General features: G+C 41.1%; 2 protein-coding genes across 2 annotated transcripts; one reads left to right on the forward strand and one right to left on the reverse strand.

The window, feature by feature from the left end:
* Positions 1-1,991: 1,991 nt before the first annotated feature.
* Positions 1,992-16,786, reverse strand: LOC115223803 (tRNA (guanine(10)-N2)-methyltransferase homolog). Its single transcript, XM_029794466.2, has 14 exons — positions 16,526-16,786; positions 15,660-15,728; positions 15,099-15,172; positions 14,418-14,499; positions 13,269-13,361; positions 12,180-12,323; positions 10,637-10,697; positions 9,151-9,246; positions 8,790-8,870; positions 7,616-7,783; positions 5,402-5,543; positions 4,506-4,637; positions 3,493-3,613; positions 1,992-2,176 (listed from the first exon to the last, which is right to left on the reverse strand). Exons 1-14 carry the CDS (start codon positions 16,598-16,600, stop codon positions 2,090-2,092), a joined length of 1,425 nt encoding a protein of 474 aa, XP_029650326.1. The 5' UTR covers positions 16,601-16,786; the 3' UTR covers positions 1,992-2,089.
* A 1,770-nt stretch (positions 16,787-18,556) lies between these two features.
* Positions 18,557-19,798, forward strand: LOC115223999 (dehydrogenase/reductase SDR family member 1). The gene has a single exon (XM_029794783.2). The coding sequence runs from the start codon at positions 18,644-18,646 to the stop codon at positions 19,613-19,615; it is 972 nt and encodes a 323-aa protein (XP_029650643.1). The 5' UTR covers positions 18,557-18,643; the 3' UTR covers positions 19,616-19,798.
* The last annotated feature ends 2,994 nt before the right edge of the window (positions 19,799-22,792 follow it).

The raw sequence follows: 22,792 nt of genomic DNA on the forward strand, positions 1-22,792 counted from the left end.
GAGAGGGTAAGTCCATTACATCGACCTCAGTATACAACTGGTACCTTGGCTTATTATCTACAAACGCGTGACCTCCCCTCCATCACCACACCAAAATTGTTTCCTAACTTTCAGAAAAATGGAAATCTTTTAACGAAACTTTTTTACAAACATCAAATTGTGCAGATAACAATTATATCGGAATTTAATATGAAAAATTCTTTTCCAAGGGTGAGGTGAAGAGTTTCGTAAAATTCACAGGATTCAGCTTTGTTTTATCATATCATTATCGTTTAACATCCGTTTCCCATGCTAGCATGGGTCAGATGGTTTGATGGAGGTCTGGGAAGCCAGGAGGCTGCACCGGGCCCCAGTCTGATCTGGCAGTGTTTCTACAGCTGAATGCCCTTCCTAATGCCAACCACTCTGAGAGTGTAGTGGGTGCTTTTTATGTGCCACCGGCACAGGTGCCAGTCAGGCGGTCCTGGCATCAATCACATTTGGATGGTGCTTTTTACATTCCACCAGCACAAGGGCCAGTCAAGCGGTACTGGCATCAGCCACGTTTGGATGGCGCTTTTTACATACCAGTCAGGGGTCACTGGCCACAGCTATGATATTGGTTTTACTTGGCTCAATAGGTCTTCTCAAGCAAAGATCTTTTTTTTTTACAAATTCCGTTCACTGTGTGTAAATTACGATTATACACAGGAGTGGCTGTGTGGTAAGTAGCTTGTTTACCAACCACACGGTTCCAGGTTCAGTCCCACTGCATGGCACATTGGGCAAGTGTTTTCTACTATAGCCTCGGGCCGACCAAAGCCTTGTGAGTGGATTTGGAAGACGGAAACTGAAAGAAGCCCGTCGTATATATGTATATATATGTATGTGTGTGTTTGTGTGTCTGTGTTTGTCCCCCTAGCATTGCTTGACAACCGATGCTGGTGTGTTTACGTCCCCGGTACTTAGCGGTTCGGCAAAAGAGACCAATAGAATAAGTACTGGGCTTACAAAAGAATAAGTCCCGGGGTCGAGTTGCTCGATTAAAGGCGGTGCTCCAGCATGGCCGCAGTCATATGACTGAAACAAGGAAGAGTAAAAGAGAGTAAAGAGTATACTGGGATGTTGTTGTTGTTGTTGTTGGCATCCTTTTTGTCTCAGGAGACAATGGAGTTGCACATAAAATAATCCAGTCTGGTTTTTACATTTCATGTCATTTACATGTCCTGCAGCGGCTGTGTAGTCCTATCCTGGACAAACACTCCCTCTGGCAGGTGACACAGATGTCACTGAAGTGTCCTCTCCAGTTTTGCACAGGCTTAGATGTAAGAAAATCCTGGGTAGCCCAATCGTCAGGATTCCTCTCTTGACTTTGCTGATGTAGTCCAAAGGAGTGCAGAGTATTACGTTTGGCACCAGCTTTGGTTGCAGGAGCTGCCGGAAGAGTGTCGAGTCGAACACTAAACCGCCTACAGGGCACCACTCCGGATTTCTTTGGAGGTTATCTCCTTTCAGTAATCCTGGATAGGGGCCCGTACTGGGTACTACCAGCCGGAGTCAGCTGAGCCTGGGACTCGTGTCAGGCAGGGTCGTCACTCCCTGAAGTTGTGAAGAAAATCGCTAACCATTACCATACTGGGATTTAATATGAAAAACAAAAAAAGGACTTATACACATATATACTGACACACACCATAAGGGCATCCAGCCATAGAGACCCTACCAAATCAGACTGGTGCTTGGTGCAGCTCTCCAGCTTACCAGTTCCAGTCAAGCCATCTAACCCATGCCAGCATGGAAAGTGGATGTTAAACAATAATGATGAGAATGAGGATGATGAGGAGGAGGAGGATAAGGAGGATGATTGCTGCTTTAAATTTTTATACAATATTCAAGGTTTGTAGTGTCCACACGAATGAGGATCCTGAAACCTCTCAGAGCTGAAGGACGGTCGGAAGCTTGACGCCACCATGCACACGAAACTCTTGTAACAGAGATACAAACACAAGAAAACTGCTTGAAGTTTCTTTAGAAAAAAATAAAACCGAATGTTTTTTATTACATGATTCAAGAAGTGGATGTCTGTGCGTCTCTCTTTCTCTTGGACTCATTATAGTTCAAAATATTTCTGTCGGAAAGTTGAATCTGCATAATGGTCCAGTAACACTGAAGCTGATCCTGATTCTTCAGAATTTTCCTGAAATAATTACAAGAAAGAAAATTTTTTTAATGATAACAGTAAAAATATATATCTTACTATAATGGATATTACATCCGTCCATCTGTCCATCTGTGTGTTCCCTCTTCACGGTCAAATGGCTGAGCCAACGGTCATGATGCTTTTCAGGATTACAAAAAAGGTAACCAGGAAGGTTTTTAATGAAAAAAATGTAAAAAAGTATGATTATTTAGTGGATGTTGAGTTTTGTATTAATAAATCCCCTTTGAATTTTTTTTGTTAACACTGGTGGTGTGTGGAGAGGGAAGACTGGTAGGCATGGGGGCGGGACTGCTGCTGGTTTTTCACTAAAGCAACCTTGCCCAGACTTGTGCCTTGGAGGGGAGCTTTCTAGGTGCAATCCCATGGTCAGTCATGACCGAAGGGGTCTCCTTTACCCTTTTGCTTATCCCTTTCCTTTCCTCTGTCCCTTTCCATGCTTCTTCTTTCCCACTTAAACATGGACGTTCCGTTAGTGGCAATAAATATCCCCTGCCGGTATGAATTCTTCCTCGGTCACTAATATCTGTTCTGCAATGGAGTCTATTCTGTAATTCTCTTCCACCACTCACCCCTTCTCACAACTACAAACCTGTCCCTCTTAGCATACTTAAATCTGTCTCAATGAATTCCATCTGATCCATGCAAGCCTAGAAAAGTGGACGTAAAATCAATGATGAAGAGGGGGGGGGCGAGGAGAAGGGATCACGAAACCCTTTATTCTGTTTCAGAGTTTGGATTAGTCTTTGCTGGGGCATCGGCCTAGGAGGGTTTTGTTGAAGGAATCGACCCTAGTACTTATTTTAAAGGCCAGTTATTCATTCAAGCGATCTTGTTTCGCCGAACTGCTGAGTTACGTGGACGTAAATAAACCAACACCGGTTGTTATGCTGTAGTGGGGACAACTAATACACCTTGTTGTTCCCTAACCTGTCTGGTTGCATTTTCCCTTATCTTTTGTAAATGCTCTCATCACAGAGGCACAACTGTTTCCAACCTGTTCTTCTCTCTTTATCTCAGAAGTGTAGCCGCTTTTATCCACACTGTTTTGTTTGAGTGGTTTTGTCATTAGGGGTTTCGGTCAACCATTTGATAGGATCAAATCAGTGTGTCTTTTCCAAAACCCTGAGCTTGCATACAGTCCACTGCACATAGTTGTATGCAGCACACAATGAAATGGTTCTTTGCTGAAAATGGTAACAGTAACCAGGCAGCTTAACCATTTTTATTATCATGTGGGTTCAAGTCTTACAGGCAGCCTTTGTCTTTTTCTAAATGGTTGGTCAGTGACTCACCTGGTAGCTTTTGATCTTTTGCATGGTAATTAAACGTCGCCCCACTTTTGTCGAGAGCGGTTGTTCAGAGTTAGCGACCAGTTCAAGGTTTGGGTGGATCGGAATGTTCTCATCTTGGTACCTGGGTAATAGACAAATAGGAAATGACTGGATATAATAAATTGCCATTGAAAAAAAATCTTCACCACCAATGCCAACACCACTACCAGCACCACCAGCACCTCCACCCCCACCTGAGGGCCATCTTTAGTCATATCTAACCAGGAGTTAGTGAAGGTGGTTGTGATGATGACAACAACGATGATGACGGTGATGATGAAAATGATGATGATGATAATGAATATGATCGTGATGGTGATGATGATAATGATGATGATGATGATGATGATGATAATGAATATGATGATGATGATAATGACTATGATGATGATGATGATGATAATGATGATAATGAATATGATGATGATGGTGATAATGATGATAATGAATATGATGATGATGATGATAATGAATATGATGATGATGATGATGATGAATATGATGATGATGATGATGATGATGATGATGACAATAATGATGAAAGTAATGATGATGGTGGCAATGATTACTGAGACCAACAAGCAGCACATCATTAACAAATATCCGGTCATTTTAAGGAGCCATCTGTACATAACACTACGCAGGTGCATGGCTCAGTGGTTAGGGGCATTCGGCACGCAATCATAATGTCGTGAGTTCAATTCCTGGAGGCATGTTGTGTCCTTGAGCAAGCCACTTTATTTCACTCAGCAGGCAAAAATGAGTAGGTACCAGTAATTCAAAGGGGGTCAGCCTTGTAACATTCTGTGTCAGACTGAATCTCCCTGAGGACTACATTAAGGGTATGCATCTCTTTGGAGCACTCAACCACTTGTATACTGTTCCATTGATCAGATCAACCAGGGCCTTCGTCATCATCACTGACGAAGCGCCAGTTTTACATAAGACAATTACAGTCAAGGGTTGATACTTACTCGGAACGGTAAACAGGGAACCAGTAAACTAGACGACCATTTAAGACTAGATGTTTGGCAGCAAAATTGAGCAGGTCTTTGAAAATGTCTGAGAGTTGGTAGTGAGTCTTTAATGGAAGGTGATTCTGGCATCTGTAAGAAAAAGAATTGCAAAATTTATTTAAAACCATTTTGTACACACTTTCGTATTTAATTCTAAATGGAAAATCCATCATCATCATCATCATCATCGTCATTTAACATCCATTTTCCATGCTGTCATGGGTCGGACAGTGTGACAGGAAACAACCAGCTGAAGGGCTGCCCCGCCCCCCGGCTGTTTTGGCATCATTTTTACACCTGGATGTCCTTCTTGATGCCAACTGTTTTACAGAATGTAGTGGGTGCCTTTTATGTGACACCAATACAGGTACTTGATATGTGGCACCAACACCTATTTCTTTATTACCCACAAGGGGCTAAACACAGAGAGGACAAACAAGGACAGACAAACGGAATGAGTCGATTACATCGACCCCAGTGTGTAACTGGTACTTAGTTTATCGACCCCGAAAGGATGAAAGGCAAAGTCGACCTCGGCGGAATTTGAACTCAGAACGCAACGGCAGACGAAATACCGCAAAGCATTTCGCCCGGCGTGCTAACGTTTCTGCCAGCTCGCCTGCAAGATTAGGAATGCAGGGGATAAACCTGGATGCAAGGACAACCACACCCCTACTTAGCTCGATGTGTTTTCTGAAGCCCGGCAAACCACCAGGGGCCTCAGTCTCCTGTCATCCCCTCCGTGGAAACTTTCTCTGAAGATACATTCTCACTGCTTTACCCCAGCTTTACACTTGTCCACAGTGCAATAGAGTAGGATTGAACCTGAGGCTACATGATTGTGAAGCAAACACCTTAACCACACAGCCAGGTATAAAGAATGGGCAACAAAACTAAGACAAATGAGAAAAGGGGAAAACAACGAACCTTTCAGGTGACTGTTCCCTTCTGTTATTTGGAGAGATTTTTTTGGCAGGTTCCCTAATGCCATAAGGGCTGAAAATAGCAGAAAGCAAACAACAACAATAATGATAACAATAATAATAATAATTAATTCTTTTTATTGGCCACAAGGGCTGACAAATATGATTGGAAAACATAAAGGGACAAAACAGGACGAAAGGTTACAAAGGGTTTTGTCCATTTGTGAAAAAAAAACGAGTAAAAAGCAGTATAACAACGAAAAACTCCCAATAGAGGAGATGCTTCGAAAAAAAAGGAAAAGGTCTCACGTGGAAAAACCCATAAAAGCCATGGGAGCCTGGTCAAAAGGGGGGTAGAGAGTCTCTTTCTCCTTTTATAATACTTTTTTCAGTTACAGGCGAAACCTCAGAATTGGTCCATTTATACTGGCCATTCTTGCACAATTCACCCACCTTTCAGAAAACTTGCTATCAGACAGCACTCTCCTCTCTAACCTCATCTTCCTTTTCACTGAAGCTCCGGCGTCTGGCGATGGACTTGGTAAACACCCACAAAGTTATCAACCACCTCACCAACAACAACACTGAACACCTTTTTGATCTTCATGTGTCTAACACACGTGAACATGCCTACAAAGTCAGAAAACAACACAGCTCCCATGACTTTCGGAAACATTTTTTCACGCTCAGAGTTGCTGAAGCATGGAATAAACTGCCTGCGTCAGTTGTTGACTGCCATGACACTGCATCCTTTAAGGCCCTCATGCTTTCCGAAATCCGCCGAAACTACACCTGATTATATATACACTTTAGATGAGTTGTAGTGCACCTGAGCACTGTACACAATGTTTTTATTATTATTATTATAAGTGAAACTTGAAAAAGTTGATGAGGAATAATGAGAAAGCAACCATACTATGGGATATGCAAATACAGAGAGAGAGAGAGGAATTAATGCCAATAGACCAGGATATAGTTGGATGATTTGATGGGATCAAATGTGTCTAAGGGATGCATCGTACTCCAGTGTCTGCTTTGGCATGGCTTCTACAGGGGAGATGCCCTTCCTAACATCAACAACTTCACAACATCTATTGGCTACTGGATGCTTATTTCAGGTCATCAGCAGTAGTAAAGTTGCCATGCAGATTGTAAGTCTATGAACCCTCAACAGGGTAACCTTCATGCATGGGGAAAAGACAGAGCTTAGAGCGTGTGAGAAAAAAGGAGAGAGCAGAAAGGGATTCCATGTGGAAGAGGATCTGCATGGCTAGGGACAGTTTAGAAGAGAGGGCCAGAGTGACCAGGTGGGGGCTTGAAAGCAATGAAATAGGGGTGATGAGGTGTCAGGATAGGATCAACAAAGTATGAGGTGGGTAGGAATGAGTGGGGTCTTTTAGTGAGGAGCAGTAGGAGGATGAAAGAGAGAGAGAGAGGACATACTGTGAGGTGAGTTACAGGAGTGGATGGGAAAGAGAGAGAGCATGCCGGGCGAAATGCGTAGCTGTATTTCGTCTACCATTACGTTCTGAGTTCAAATTCCGCCGAGGTCGACTTCGCCTTTCATCCTTTCGGGGTTGATAAATTAAGTACCAGTTATGCACTAGGGTCGATATAATCGACTTAATCCATTTGTCTGTCCTTGTTTGTCCTTTCTGTGTTTAGCCCCTTGTGGGTAGTAAAGAAATAGGTATTTCGTCTGCCGTTACGTTCTGAGTTCAAATTCCGCCGAGGTCGACTTTGCCTCTCATCCTTTCGGGGTCGATAAATTAAGTACCAGTTACACACTGGGGTCGATATAACCGACTTAATCCGTTTGTCTGTCCTTGTTTGTCCCCTCTGTGTTTAGCCCCTTGTGGGTAGTAAAGAAATAGGTATTTCGCCTGCTGCTACGTTCTGAGTTCAAATTCCACTGAGGTCGACTTTGCCTTTCATCCTTTCAGGGGTCGATAAACTAAGTACCAGTTATGCACTGGGGTCGATATAATCGACTTAATCCATTTGTCTGTCTTTGTTTGTCCTCTCTGTGTTTACTGCCTTGTGGGTAGTAAAGAAGTAGGTGTAGTGTATGAAAAGGGTAAGATGGATGGTGATTATGCAGAGCAAGGTAAGTAAAGAGTTAAAGATGGGTGTTGAAATGCTTACGGTCTGTGATGATGGCATCAAAGATTTCGTTTTTACGCCAGAGTTTGTGTTTGGAAGAATCAGCAATGATAGCATCAAGGTACAGGTGACCGACACCATATTGGATCAAATTGGATCGGATGCTCTCGTTTGAATCCCTTGTTTTTTGATTATGCCGAGATGGTCGAGCTGGATAAAAAAAAAAAACATTAAAAATTAAATGAAATACAAAAAAATTGTGGCTGTGGTAAGAAGTTTCACTTCCCAACTATAATGGTTCCAGGTTCAGTCCCACTGCGTGGCACCTTGGGCAAGTGTCTTCTACTATAGCCTCGGGCCGACCACAGCCTTGTGAGTGGATTTGGTAGATGGCTATGTAGTTAAGAAGCTCATCATTCATCATCATTGCCCAACCGTGGTCGAGACAATGGAATTTACCATGCTACGCCAGACCTCACGGTCCATCATGCCATTACGGAGGTCCTGTTGCTGGATGCCTGTATCCCTGGAGATTACATCAGGGTAGGAGAGTGTGCGCCCTCTGGTATTGCGAGTAGATGGCTTCCAGAGGAGAAGAGGAGAAATTGCCTCGTTTTCAGCTCTACAACAAAGTCCAGCAAACTGGACTCTCCTACCTTTCACAAGAGATGACACAGGTGGTAGTTTCCCATACATTTGCATTTTGGTTGGATGGCGCTTCCACGAGAGATTTTGAGCTCTCCTAAGGAGGCGAGTGTAGGTTCCATCCAACCGCCTCTCAAGCTTTGATAACGTCCAGGTTTCTAAGAAGCTCACTTTGCAACCATGTGGTTCTGGGTTCAGTTCCACCACATGGCACCTTGGGCAAATGTCTTTTACTATAGCCCTGGGCTGACCAATGCCCTGTGAGTGAAATTGGTAGATGGAAACTGTGTGGAAGCTTGTCATGTGTGTGTTTGTGTCCCCCACACCACTTGACAACTGGTGTTGGTTTATTTACGTCCCCCAAAGCCTGGCAGTTTAGTAAAAGAGTGTGATAGGATAAGTGCCAGGCTGTTAAAACATCAAGTACTGTGGTTGATTTGTTTGACTAAATCCTTCGGGGCATGCTCCAGCATGGCCACAGTGCAATGACTGAAACAAGTAAAAGAAAGCAAAAGAGCTAAAAAAAAAAAAATTTTTTTTAAATGGGGGGGGGGGGGGGCAGGTAACTTACCTTTGCCATGTAAAAGAAGATAGTCTAAGTCAGCCCCCATCACATAACTGCCAAAATGAGCACAAGCCACCAATAAGCTTCCTGAAAAAATAATTAACAACAGTAATTAGAAAAAAAAAAGTAATTAACAACAGCAATTTAGAAAGAGTGAGTAATTAAAGATTGACAGTCAACAAATTATTAACTTGTTTTATGCATCTTGCTTGAGAGGAGGAGGAGGAGGAAGGGGAGAAGAAGAAGAAGAAGAGAAGAAAAGAAGAAGAAGAAGAGAAGAAGAGGAAGAAAGAGAAGAAGAAGAAGAGAAGAAGAAGAAGAAGAAGAAGAAGAAGAAGAAGAAGAAGAAGAATGAAAGATGACCAACCTGTTCCAACAAAAGGATCGAATACCAGCTTGTTTTGAGCCGCCTTCCCCATGTTAGCCATTATGAGGGATAACCCAGCATCCATGCTGGTGTTACCTGCAGAAGACAGAATATTACAGCTCAGGTATTTTACAAAATGGTACAGGCCAGTCAAGCTGGTGTTACATAAAAACAAAGAAATGCTACAATCTATCTATGCTGGTCTCACCTTCTATAATATGAAATAGTCCAGGTATGCTAATGTTTATTTCTTTATTGCCCACAGGGGGCAAAACATAGAGGGGACAAACAAAGGGATTAAGTTGATTACATCGACCCCAATACGTAACTGGTACTTAATTTATCAACCCCGAAAGGATGAAAGGCAAAGTCGGCCTCGGCGGAATTTGAACTCAGAACGTAACGGCAGACGAAATACCTATTTCTTTACTACCCACAAGGAGCTAAACAGAGAGAGGACAAACAAGGACAGACAAGCGGATTAAGTTGATTATATCGACCCCAGTGCATAACTGGTACTTATTTAATCGACCCCGAAAGGATGAAAGGCAAAGTCGACCTCGGTGGAATTTGAACTCAGAATGTAGCAGCAGACGAAACACCGGCATTTCGCCCGGCATGCTAACGATTCTGCCAGCTCGCCAAGTGAATACCCTCCATCAGGCATCTACCATACTCTGAATGCCTTGCTTCCACAGGCATAAATACATTGAAGCTCCGACGTTTGGCAACTGACTTGGTAAACACCCACAAAATTATTAACCATTGCGCCAACAACCACCTTGAGCACCTTTTTGAATTCCATGAGGCTAACACATGTGGACATGTTTACTAAGTCAGAAAACAGCACAGCTCCCATGACTTTCAGAAACATTTTGTCACACTCAAAGTTGCTGAAGCATGGAACAAACTACCTGCATCAGTTGTTAGCTGCCGGGACATTACATCCTTTAAAACCCCCATGTTTCCTGAAATTCACCAACACTACACCTGTTATCTACCCCATCCATACACATGTGCACATGTATATCATGACTCATACACTTTCCTGACTTTTGTACATAATTCTGTGTACTGTATGCGCACCTTTGATGAGTTGTGGTACACCTGAGCACCATACACAAGAATTTCATTATTATTATTATTATTATTATAACACATACATTGAAAACAATTTTTCAAAATAAGACAACCATGATGCTGCTGCTGATTGTTGTTGTTGTTGCTAAGCAACAAGACGGGTAAGGGTGAATAGGTGATGATTTAGGGCTTAGGGACGGGAGACCCCAGACCTTGGAAAACAAAACTTTGGTCGTCTTGTTGTAGTTGAGGGCTCTTCGTTGACGCCCGACACCACTGGGAGGTGGCCCTTGAAGTCGCTGGAAATGGAGATCTCCAGGTCCAAATTCTTGGATGGCTGCTGCTGCTGGTGGTAGTTGTGGTGGTGGTGATGATGATGATGATAGTGATTATGTGTAAGTCTTACCTATAAAGCATCTGTTCTGCAGGTGGTAATGTCGAATTTGGTCTCGGCTTCCTTCAGCAATCTGCAATTTTCAGAGAAGTACAAATGTGAGCAAACACAAACACACACACACACAAACACATTCACACGCATGCACGCGCACATGCACACCTGCATACACACAAACACATATGCACACATGCACACGTGCATACACACACACACATACGCACACATGCACATGCACACCTGCACACACACACACTCACATATACAATGGGTTTCTTTCTGTTTCCCTCTACAAAATAAACTCACACAAGTTTGGTTGGTCTGGAGTTATTCTAGAATACATGTGCCCAAGTATATTCTGTAAGACGCTGCTTCACAGTGGGACTGAACCCGAAACCACAGGTCAAGTTCTTAACCACATTAACCACACAGCCACGCTTGCACCACTCTGTGTGTGTGTGTGCATGAGTGTTTCCATACAAGTAAACATACATATTATTGGTTTCAAATTTTGGCACAAGGCCAGCAATTTCAAGGGAAGGGGGGGCAAGCAATTAAGCCAACCCCAGTATTCTGCTGGTACTTATTTTATTGACCCCAAAAGGATGAAAGGCAGAGTCGGCAGAATTTGAACTCAGAACATAGTGGTGGTACATAAAAACACGCATGTGATGCCACTTAAATGAATCTGTGAAATTCTGCGTAAGAGGACCCATACAGTGCCACATAAAAGCATCCATGTGCCACCATGTAAAAGCACCTGTGTGGCACCACATAAAAGCATTCGTGCGGTGCCACGTAAAAGCACCCAGCACACTCTGTAAAGTGGTTGGCGTCAGGAGGAGCATCCAGCCACAGAAAACCATTCCAAAGCAGACGACTGGGGCTTGCTGCAGCTCCCCAGCTGACCAGTTCTGGTCAAACAGTGCAACCCATGCCAGCATGGACAACGGACATTAAATGATGATGATGGTGGTGGTGATGGTGATGATGATGATGGTGGTGGTGGTGTTGATGATGATGGTGTTGATGATGATGATGATGATGATGATGGTGGTGGTGGTGGTGATGATGATGATGGTAATGATGACGATGGTGGTGGTGTTGATGATGATGATGATGATGATATTGATGGTGTTGTTGATGATGATGGTGTTGCTGATGATGATGATGATGATGGTGTTGTTGATGATGGTGTTGCTGATGATGATGATGATGGTGATGATGATGATGGTGATGATGATGATGATGATGATGATGATTCTGCCAGCTTGCCGCCTTAAGCATACAAATTGTTACAACTGCTACGTAATTCCTCAAAGTTCAAAAGTCGGACTCTGCAGAGATTGCATCACGGAAATCAACAAAATTCTGTGAATACTTTTTGAATTCTTCTTGCTTTTGAATCAAATCCAAAATAAGAGGGATGGGTGCAGGGTTCAATACTCGGCCGTGCATCTAATGTTATAGGGACATATGTGTTGGCGAAGGTGGACAGGTGTGAAAACAAGAGACAAGAGTAAAAAGCAGAGAACAGAGATAAAACAATACATACGAATCGGCCAAAGTAGAGAGAAGATGGTTCCAGCGCAGAATGGCTTCCTGCTTCATCTTCATAAAATTCCAACAGGTAGAAACTGTGGTCAGGATTCTCCAGTCGTATTTTGCCTTTTAATCCTAATTCCGTCCAAGGAAGGGACTAACGGGAACAAATATGAAGACAAATAGGTAAATATAATGAAAATAAAAATTAGATTTCTGAAATGAAATTTAAATAGTAAAAATGGAAAATTGAAATTTTGAAAAAAAAAAAAAAAACCTACAAAACAAAAAAGAAATTTATTTGGGATACGAAATAAGTCTAGAAATTATTATGGGGTAAATCAAGTAGAAATTTATATGGGCTATTGATAACCATATCGGAGTGGTTGGCGTTAGGAAGGGCATCAGCTGTAGAAATCTTGCCAGATCAAATTGGAGCCTGGTGCAGCCTCCTGGCTTCCCAGACCCCAGTCAAACCATCCAACCCATGCTAGCATGGAAAGTGGATGTTAAACGATGATGATGATTTCTAAGCTTGACATTTATTTCTTAGGTGAAGGCACATGGCTCAGTGGTTAATACATCAAAATCATGAGGTATGTATAACCCTAGAAAATAATCTGGGGTATTGACTGACCTTAGAAATTAATTTGAGGTATTGATTGACCTCAGAAATTAATCTGGGGTATTCCATAATTCCCTAATCCTTAGAAGTTAATCTAGAGTATTGTGTAACTGCTAGAATATAACTCTAGAAATTAATAGAGGGTACAATGGAGAAGGGGGCAGCTTTATGCTTGACAATGAAGGAAGGAGGAGGAATTTCTTGCTGTAAAAGAGATATATGGTTGCTCAAATTTTATAAAAGTGTGAGTGAGCAATTTATCAATCTAAAATCTTATTTGGGGTATTATCCACCCCCTAGCATAGCTAGAGTATGTGCCACCTGGGGTGGCCCTTCCATTTGCCCCCCCACCCCAGACCCCACAAAAAACACATACTGCCTACAAACCCAGAAGTGCCACCCGGGGTGGACCGCCCCCCTACTTTCCCCCACCCCCAGTTAAATAGACAACTAATCAAAGGTGAACGTTTAACTTACCTCAATCTTCTCTAACTTTTCTTTTGGAGGAATTTTCTTATTGAATGCTTCTACCACAATTTTAAATGTAGAGTCTGCAGATGTGTATGGTTCCTGCAAAAAAACCAATACAATATTTACCAAGATGATAATATAGGCGCAGGAGTGGCTGTGTGGTAAGTAGCTTGTTTACGAATCACATGGTTCTGGGTTCAGTCCCACTGCGTGGCACCTTGGGCAAGTGTCTTCTACTATAGCCTCGAGCCGACCAAATCCTTGTGAGTGGATTTGGTAGACGGAAACTGAAAGAAGCCCGTCGTATATATGTGTGCGTGTATGTTTGTGTGTCTGTGTTTGTCCCCCCACCATTGCTTGACAACCAATGCTGGTGTGTTTATGTCTCCGTCACTTAGCGGTTCGGCAAAAGAGACTGATAGAATAAGTACTGGCTTACAAAGAATAAGTTCCTGGGTCGAATTGCTCGATTAAAGGCGGTGCTCCAGCATAGCCACAGTCAAATAACTGAAACAAGTAAAAGAGTAAAGAGTAAAAGAGTATAGTTTCACATTTCCATCAGACAGTTTTGATCACAACTGTCCAATGAATGGAAACGTGAACCTCTGAGTCACAGCTTTTTTGTTATGTTTTTGTAGTTTTAATAAAGAAAGTGTGTGTATGTATATACGTATGTATGTATATACGTATGTATGTATTTAAATGTGTGTGTGTCTTCGTCTGGACATCGTGTGATGACTGTAAATGAGTATCATCATCATATGAGCAATATCATTCGTTTCTAGTCTTTTGTGAAAGACATGTCTAGCTATGGAAAATATTACTTTGCTTGGAAACAAGGGTTGGCAACAGGGAGGGCATCCTGCCTTAGAATATCTGCCTCAACAAATCCCATCAGACCCATGCAAGCATGGACAAGTTGATGTTATGATGATGATGATAACAGTGATGTTCGTGCCAACCTATGATTCTCTGAAACACACTGAAAATCTTTTACAGAGAGTGGAAGGGAAGAAAAGAAAGAACAAAGCAAGGTGAGAACGACAGAAAGAATGAGAGTAAAAAGAATGAAGAAAGAAAACAAACAATAAAAAAGGGAAGAAAGAAAGAAATGAAAAAAACAAAAACCAACACATGGTTATAATCTGAACGTACTGTAATTTCTGGACTTAGCTTGGCGAGTCGTTCATTGAGGCTTTCTAGTGTTTTCCCTTCGGCCCACAGTTCGTATGCTGACCTAAAAGAGAAAAAGGAAAAAGCAGACCAAATGAAAGCACCGCTCTGTGCCATCCACAGGAATCACCCCCTACTTATTAACCGCATCCCCATCACTATCACCATTATCACCATCATCATCATCATCGTTCAAAATTTTCAATGGCAAACAGCAGGGAATACAGCCTTTCTTACAATGAGACACCCAAAGCTTATCATCATCATCATCCTCATCACTATCACCACCACCATCACCATCATCATCATAAAGTCTTTAAATGTATCAAATGACATTGTTTTATTTCTGCAAGTAGATCTTTCTAAGATGGTGGTGTCTACTTTTGACAAGTCTTTCTCTTTCTCAGAGAGAGAGACACAGACAGGCAGAGAGTGAGATGAGCTTCTTTCAGTTTCCATCAGCCAAATTCACTCACACCATCAAAAAGCCATCAACTACTCAATGGCCCACAAATTTAAATTTGAAAGAATTTTCAGAGAAGGCCCAGAGTCTACAGAGAACATCTTTGTGGGTCGCTTGTGGGCCGTGGACCACCTGTCGTTGCCTCCTCTCATACACAAACATACACACCACCCAACCAAAATGACCGAGGAACCTCTTACCTAACCAACATGGTTCTCTTCAGTAACTGCTTCACATTATCTTCAGATGGTACCTCGACTATCAGAAATGGACTCTGCAAAGAAATTTCAGGGAAAGAATTTTTACTTTTCGATATACATACTTGAATCAGCATTAAATCAAAATATTACTGGGTGTATATAAGATTCTTCATCATCATCATCATCATCTTTGCTAAATTAACTGGTTTCCAGTTTGGTTTCTAGTTTTGCCTCTACATCCGGAATTCCTTTTCTAGTTCTGTTACAGAATCTGTCATGAGAACAAGATCCTCCTTGTTACAGCCTGGAGGACAATGATAAATAGGAGGGAGTCTGAGAACCAAACCCTGATGAACACCCAGCTGTACACTAAACACATCACTATACTCATTAATTATTATTCTTTTCTTTGCTGTGGTATTTATCAAAACTATGGCAGGTTCCTGAGGCCTCGATACCAACTTTAGCCTTGGTTATTTCCCCTTGATTAGGAAAGCTTCTCATGTCGGAATTAACTGATGAATTGAATTGAATTAAAAAAAATAATAATAATGTCCTTACCTTAGTTTGTCTTTCATATTCCTTGATCTTTAGTGGTATTCCCAGAATTTCTGCAACCGAGTGCAGTTCCTATATAAAACATTAAGAACAAGACAAGTTTTGGCAAAGCATTTTTCTTTTAGCTTGAAAAATCAATAAAAAGAAAACAAGCAATAAAAAAATATTTATAAATCGCTTAGAGAAAATATGTTACGATAAAATAAAAGCTTCATATATATATATATATATATATATATATATACTAGCTGTTGGAGTACCACGTAAAAGCACTTATAGAGTACCGTGTAAAAGCACCTGTGTAGTGCCAGTATTATTATTATTATTATTAAGGTGGAGAGCTATCAGAGTCCTTAGCACGCCGGGCAAAATGTTTAGCGGTATTTCGCCTGTCTCTACGTTCTGAGATCAAATGTCGCCGGGGTCGACTTTGCCTGTAGCGCAAAAAAGCTGATTTGTCGACAGGAAATGTCAATATTTACAGAGACAAGTGTGCACACATTCATATATACACACATAACGGGCTCCCATGCAGTTTCTGTCTACCAATTCTACTCACAAGGCATTGGCCGGCCCAAGGCCATAAAAGACACTCGCCCAAGGCGCCACTGGGTGTGATAGAACTCGAAACCACATGTTTATAAAGCGAATTCCATACCCATACAACCAAACCTATGCCCTCTCCCATCATACAAACACGCAGGGGCATATTTATTTACTCGTTTCGGTAAACCAGGGGAAAGCAAGATGATTCCGGTCTCCCTTTTTGCTGGTTTCATTTTCAGTCACGTTGTCAACCCAAAAGCAAGTTTGAGATCACAGAAGCTATATAGAAGACCAAGAAGTAACAAAAGGATGTCATTACATACTGGTAGACGGAAATCTAAATGTTCGTGTGCAAAATGCAGTAAAAAACGGGACCTGGACACGGTCACCGAGGTCATTTCTTTTCAGTTTGGGATGAAATAGTTGGCAGAAATTCAATGAGTCGGTGTAGCTTGTAGAACGTCCACACTAAAATAATAGTCCGTAAACTTAAGCTTTTTCACGCAATATTTCTGTCGAAGTACTTTGTCTTTGTTGAATTTAATTTTGAAAATAATAAAGAATTTAGTAAAACAACTTCATCGTTATTAAGCAGGTGTTTAGAACATTAATTAACTTGTAATTTCATAGGACGATCTTCGAAAACAGGGCCAGTCTCAAACAGGTCGGTCTCTCATTTAAGCCCTGACTGTCACTCATTTCAAGATCGAAGTGATTTTACTTGGCGGATTTTCGTAATGGTTATCACTATCACATGAAGAAGGAATAGAACAAGGAATTGGGTGGTTGTTTCCTTCTTTGAAATAATTTTTCTGTTCGAAATACTTTTTTTTAAAACTTTTTTTGCCTTCCAGTTCCGGGCCCTTTTCCGTGAAAATTTTATTATACCCATCTCACAAAATAAGTTTAATAGTAACAAAAATAAAATCTATTTTATTCATTTTGCTCATCGATCCTATTGTCCCCCTCCTTTTTTTTTCTTTTGCAACCTTGGTTAGAGGCACGAAACTGAGGAAGAACTAAAAAAAAAAAAAAAAGGAGAAATCCAGCTGAAAAGAATCAGAAAAGACGGTCCAGAGTCAAGATGAAATGAGCTGATTGGGCGCAGCTGTGTGGATACTGGCGATTTGGCATGGCTCACTGGACTTTCGGCCTTTGTTTACTTCAAAGGCATACACATTCCTTTTGTTCACCTGATACACACATACAACTGTAGTGGATGCGTGGATGTATTAATAAATACATAAGTGCTTTGTAATAAATTAAAGATTTATTATCACTACATCAATTTGTAAGCAATGTTACACATCGCTTGTACAAAATGCATATTAAATAGTGGTTGCAAATAATACATATTAAAGGAATGCATAATACATGATACACATTAAAGCAGAATATGTTTGATGGTGTGTGTGTGTGTAAATCATGCAGGACAGAGTCACCTTTCTGATTATTCTTTCGTCGTCCTCATAAATGCGTGACGTTCTCTTAAACGTTGGTTCGGGTTCTCTCTAGATACCTATTTCTCCGTTCTATTTATAACATCTCAAATAGCCAGAAAAATAGATATACCGCAAGAGTGTTATTGCGTACAGTAGGTCGCTGGTCGTCCTGTTAAACTTCGCCTGACCTGCTCGGGTCAGAGGTCGAAGGGAGACGATCCATCATCTTTTGTCAGAACAAAGAGATTCTGATTTCGCGCCTTTTTGTGCATTGGTATTTTACGACCAATGATTCTTGGGTCTGATTTCGAATCCAAGCTTTGAGAAGGAAGTGCTAATTCTTACACAACCACTACAAGCGTCTGTGAAATGACCTCTTCATTGTAGGTTTCTAAATAAACAGAAATACCAAATAAAATCAACCTGTATCATCTTACTGCTTCTTTTGTCGCTTCATTGATTGTATGTTTTTATTATATTTCTTTTTTTTAATTTGTAATCTCTCTATATATAAAGCTGAAGTTGTCTGTGTATAGCAGGTTTGGTAGCCTTCAACTAACACTATCTCCTCCAAGACCCTGCGGCGCAAGTTGACCAAAATTGAGAGTATGATAGAAGAAGGCTTGCACTTCATTCCATAGAAGAAAAAATTCAAATTGGACCATGTTAACACCAAAAATTATTTACATCAAAAAGGTGCTTTTTTTTTTCTATGAAAATCCTTATTTTTTACGATTTTGACTGCTGTGTCTTCATTTTTCGGTGTATTTCAACCAGGAAAATGTTCACTTAAAGAGAATAACAAGCTACATAATGCAAAATTTTTATTTTTCAAAAATTCCAATTCTAAAGGGTCGAAACAAACCCGAGCAACGCCGGGCTACACTACTAGTATATGTATATATAACAGAGCGGGGATGCTGTTGGGTTGACACCGGGTCGTGAACGTTCGTGTTTATTTTGTCTGTGGAGGAATTCTTTCTGAGTAAATATCGAATAATGGCTAAACCTTTGTCTGGACTTGTCTGTCTTGTGACTGGAGCTACGAGAGGAATTGGAAAAGGCATTGCTCTCCAGCTGGGCGAAGCTGGTGCTACCGTTTATGTGACTGGACGGACTTTGCGCAAAACTGAGAAAAGCCTTGGGTCCCTGGAGGAAACGGTGGAAGAGATCAACGGACGGGGTGGACGCGGCGTGGCCGTGCAGGTTGACCACACCAAGGACAATGAAATCGAACGACTGTTTGAGAAGATAAAGGCCGAACAGAACGGACAGCTGGATCTGTTGGTGAACAATGCGTATTCGGGTGTTAATTCTTTGATCGATGTGGCCACCAAACCGTTCTGGGAACAACCGATCAGTATCTGGGACGACATCAATATCGTTGGATTACGTAACCATTACATCTGTTCGGTCCACGCTGCTAGAATGATGGTCCCTCGCAAATCCGGGCTCATCGTCATTGTTTCTTCGGGTGGTGGACTGGTCTATACATTCAATGCTGCCTATGGAATTGGCAAAGAAGCTTGCGACAGAATGGCCGCTGATTTGGCCCACGAACTTAAGAAACACGGCGTGGCTTGCGTCAGTTTGTGGCCAGGCTATGTCCAAACCGAAACTCTGATGAGCTTATACTCCTCAGCGGACACGTCGGATATACCCGAGGGGTACGATCAAATCAAAGAAGGGTTACCCAACGGAGAAAGCACCGAATTCAGCGGGAAATGTATTGTTAAAATTATGTGTGACAAAGCGAACCTGATGAAGAAATCTGGGCGTATATTGCCGACGGGTGACCTGGCAGATGAGTATAGCCTTGTAGATATTGATGGCAGGAAGCCGGCGTGCATGCGATCGCTGAAATTCCTTGCCACTCACTTCTTACGCATTTCCAGAAGTAAAGCCGACTGGATTCCAGGTTTTTTGAAAATTCCTTCATGGTTGGTCTATATGATGGGGTACAAGTTTTAACCTATTTAAATATAGAGATATTTACGTTGATATCTAATTCTATAAATTGTTCACATATATTATTTCTTCAGATTAATTGTTTTAAAATTATGTTATTAATTCGATGTTCACTTTTATTATAAATGAGAAGTTTGTGGCATCACTACAGATGCGTGTCCCCGACTTTGTTTCTTTATAACTTTTTGGAAAAAAAGCGTATTTCTGAATGAAATTTTCCAGATCTACGTTTAAAATTATGAAGATCAGTGGCTCTCGATAATTATTTTGCCTATAGACACCCCTCTACACACTGGATTCCTATTTTGCACAGATGGAACTTCATAGCCATTCAATATTTTTTAAAATCCTATTTTTGTATGTTAGAAGTGTTAGTATGCAGTTTATTACTCGTAAACTTTGATAACAAAATCTTATATGTACCCCGAAGGGTACATATAAGATTTACATTAAGGGTACATACAAGGGTCCCGTTTGAGAACCACAGCTGTTTAAGGTTATATTGGAATTTGTTGTGGGAAAGTTTTTTTCGGCGTAGGGTGTTGTGTGCAAGGGTTTATAATCACACACCTCCACGTTGTGTCTTCATAACTTTCTGAAAATTGAATATTTTTTAATGACATTTTCTACAAATATCTTTCAGATGGTGTAGATGGCTGTTGTCTCTGAATGTAATATAAGAAAAAGAAAAAAAACTGGGTGTTGGGCAATTAATTCACACATTTCGACTTTGTTTCTTTAAACATTTTGACCAGGCGTTGTGAATTATCCACCCACCCATTATTTTTTTTTTTTTCTTTTCAATTCTGACATAATCCTAAGCTACACCAGCTGAAATATATTTTAAAACTTTTATCGAACAAATATCCATTTTTGCAGAAGAAACAAAGTCAGTGGGGGCGGAGGTACACATTTGTAGTTATACCCTGTAAGGGAACCAGGGACCAAATTCTACATCTATCAAGTTTTTCGTTTTCATCTTGACCCTGGTTGAAAACCACTGACCGAGAGGGTTCATCGTTGTCCTAAGATGAGTGCTGTTGTTGTTAGTGGTTACGGTTGTATAAAACCAGGTCAAGATGACCTTTGGGGATGTCCGTGTAGGATTTTGTTGTTAAAATCTATTTGCAATGAATTGGTTATGAGGACCACTTCAGTCATGAACAACCATGGGATTGCACCTGGAAAGCTTCCTTTCAAAGTACAAATCCACGCAAATTTGTTTATGGAAAGCCATGCCGCCTGACTGGCCCCATGCCCATGGCATGTAAAAAGCACCAAGCGTGGACGATGCCAGTACCGCCTGACTGGCCCTTGTGCCAATGGCACGTAAAAAGCACCCACTACACTCAGAGTGGTTGGCGTTAGGAAGAGCATCCAGCTGTAGAAATATTGCCAGATCAGATTGGAGCCTGGTGCAGCCTTCTGGCTTGCCAGACCTCAGTCAAACTGTCCAACCCATGCCAGCATGGAAAGCAAACGTTAAATTAAGTACCAGTTACATACTGCGGTCTGTTATTGTTGTTATTATTGATTAGCCTTTGTCAGTCTTGACTGAGCAGACTTCTGTGATGAAAGATAGTTCAGTAATGATTTGGTTGCTATTTCTAGCAGATTGAGTGACTACATAAAGGATTGGTTATTGGCTGGGCCGAGTCTGTTGCTCATTGTTATTGTGTTGCTGCAGTTCAGCTCTGATCCAACTAACTTACAATTGAAATTATTCCATATATGACCATCTCATCTTTTTTTATTCAGATGTGTCCTTAAATGCAAAAAGAAAGCAAAATGGTATCTTTTACTTGTTTCTGTCATTGGACTGTGGCCATGCTGGGGTACTATCTTGAAGGCTTTAGTCATAACAAATCAAACTCAATTTTATTGCTCTCTTTTGCTGAACTGTTAAGTTACAGGGCATAAACCAGTACCAGTTTTCAAGTGATGGTTAAACACACACACACATACATGTGTGTGTGTGTATTTACAGTGAGTTTCTGTCTACCAAATCCACTGACAAGGCTTTGGTCAGTCTTGGGGCTATAGGCTCTCTCTTAAATAAAAATCTCCTACCAGCAGATCTTTGCTTAAAAGAGAGAGGAGATGGTCACATTTGGAATGTGGGATGCTCTTGGTGGAAATGTCTTAAAAAAAAAAAATTAATTATAGGAGCAAGAGTGGCTGTGTGGTAAGAAGTTTGCTTCCCAACCACATGGTTCTGGGTTCAGTCCCACTGCGTAGCCTTGGGCCAACCAAAGCCTTGTGAGTGGATTTGGTAGACAGAAAACTGGAAGAAACCTGTTGTGTGTATATATATATATGTGTGTGTGTGTGTGTGTATATAGATAGATAGATATATGTATGTGTGTATGTATCTGTGTCTGTCCCTCCACCATTGCTTGACAACCAATGTTGGTGTGCTACATCCCTGTAACTTAGCAGTTCAGCAAAAGAGACTGATAGAATAAGTACTAGGCTTACAAAGAATAAGTCCTGGGGTTGATTTGTTCAACTAAAGGCTGTGCTCCAGCATGGCCACAATCAAATGAAATAAAACAAAATAATGTTGGTCACAGTTGGAAAGCTTTTTTTAAAAGGCAAGATGGTCACGGTTGGAATACCTTTAGAGAAAGACATGTTTTTGTACTTCTTTTCAAGTTTATTAATGCATGTCAAAGGAACCTGTACCAGATACATTATTTCTCATTACCTGTGTATCTAAAATGCCTGATCTCACATTAAGATTTATGCTTCCTCACACTTCTCTGGTCTATTTGTATATACAGATGTAAAAAAAAACAAAAAACTGTAAACCTCCATAAACAATTAATATCTTCTCGTAAAATATATCAATTAATGTCTGGATAGGAAATAAAATGTAATTATCAAGGAATTTGCTAGTTTTATTTATTTGATGACATTCAACAATCATGCTGTTATCCCCTTCAGACTATCATCTCTTCGGCCCCATGAAAGAGGATTTGAGAGGCAAACATTATTCCAGTGACGAGGAAGTGAAAACTGTAGTGAAGAAGTGGCTCAAAGAACAATCAACAGAATTTTACAGGGCAGTGATTCATGCTCTCATTCAAAGGCGGAACATTGCTATTGAGAGAAACGGTGACTATGTTGAGAAGTAGGGATGTGATCCTCAGAGGACCAGCTTCATTTTGATGTATGATA

This window comes from Octopus sinensis, linkage group LG24 (genome assembly GCF_006345805.1).
Source record: "Octopus sinensis linkage group LG24, ASM634580v1, whole genome shotgun sequence".
NCBI classification, from domain to species: Eukaryota; Metazoa; Mollusca; class Cephalopoda; order Octopoda; family Octopodidae; genus Octopus; species Octopus sinensis.

What these genes read in the sequence shown, in the direction of transcription:
- LOC115223803 (XM_029794466.2), bottom strand. Translation starts at nt 16,600, where the DNA reads ATGACCTCGGTGACCGTGTCCAGGTCCCGTTTTTTACTGCATTTTGCA. An exon ending in AAAAGTTAGAGAAGATTGAG is followed by an intron (nt 12,324 to 13,268) that starts GTAAGTTAAACG and finishes TGTTCCCGTTAG; the next exon opens with TCCCTTCCTTGGACGGAATT. An exon ending in TTCCCTGTTTACCGTTCCGA is followed by an intron (nt 3,614 to 4,505) that starts GTAAGTATCAAC and finishes TCTATTACCCAG; the next exon opens with GTACCAAGATGAGAACATTC.
- LOC115223999 (XM_029794783.2), top strand. Translation starts at nt 18,644, where the DNA reads ATGGCTAAACCTTTGTCTGGACTTGTCTGTCTTGTGACTGGAGCTACG.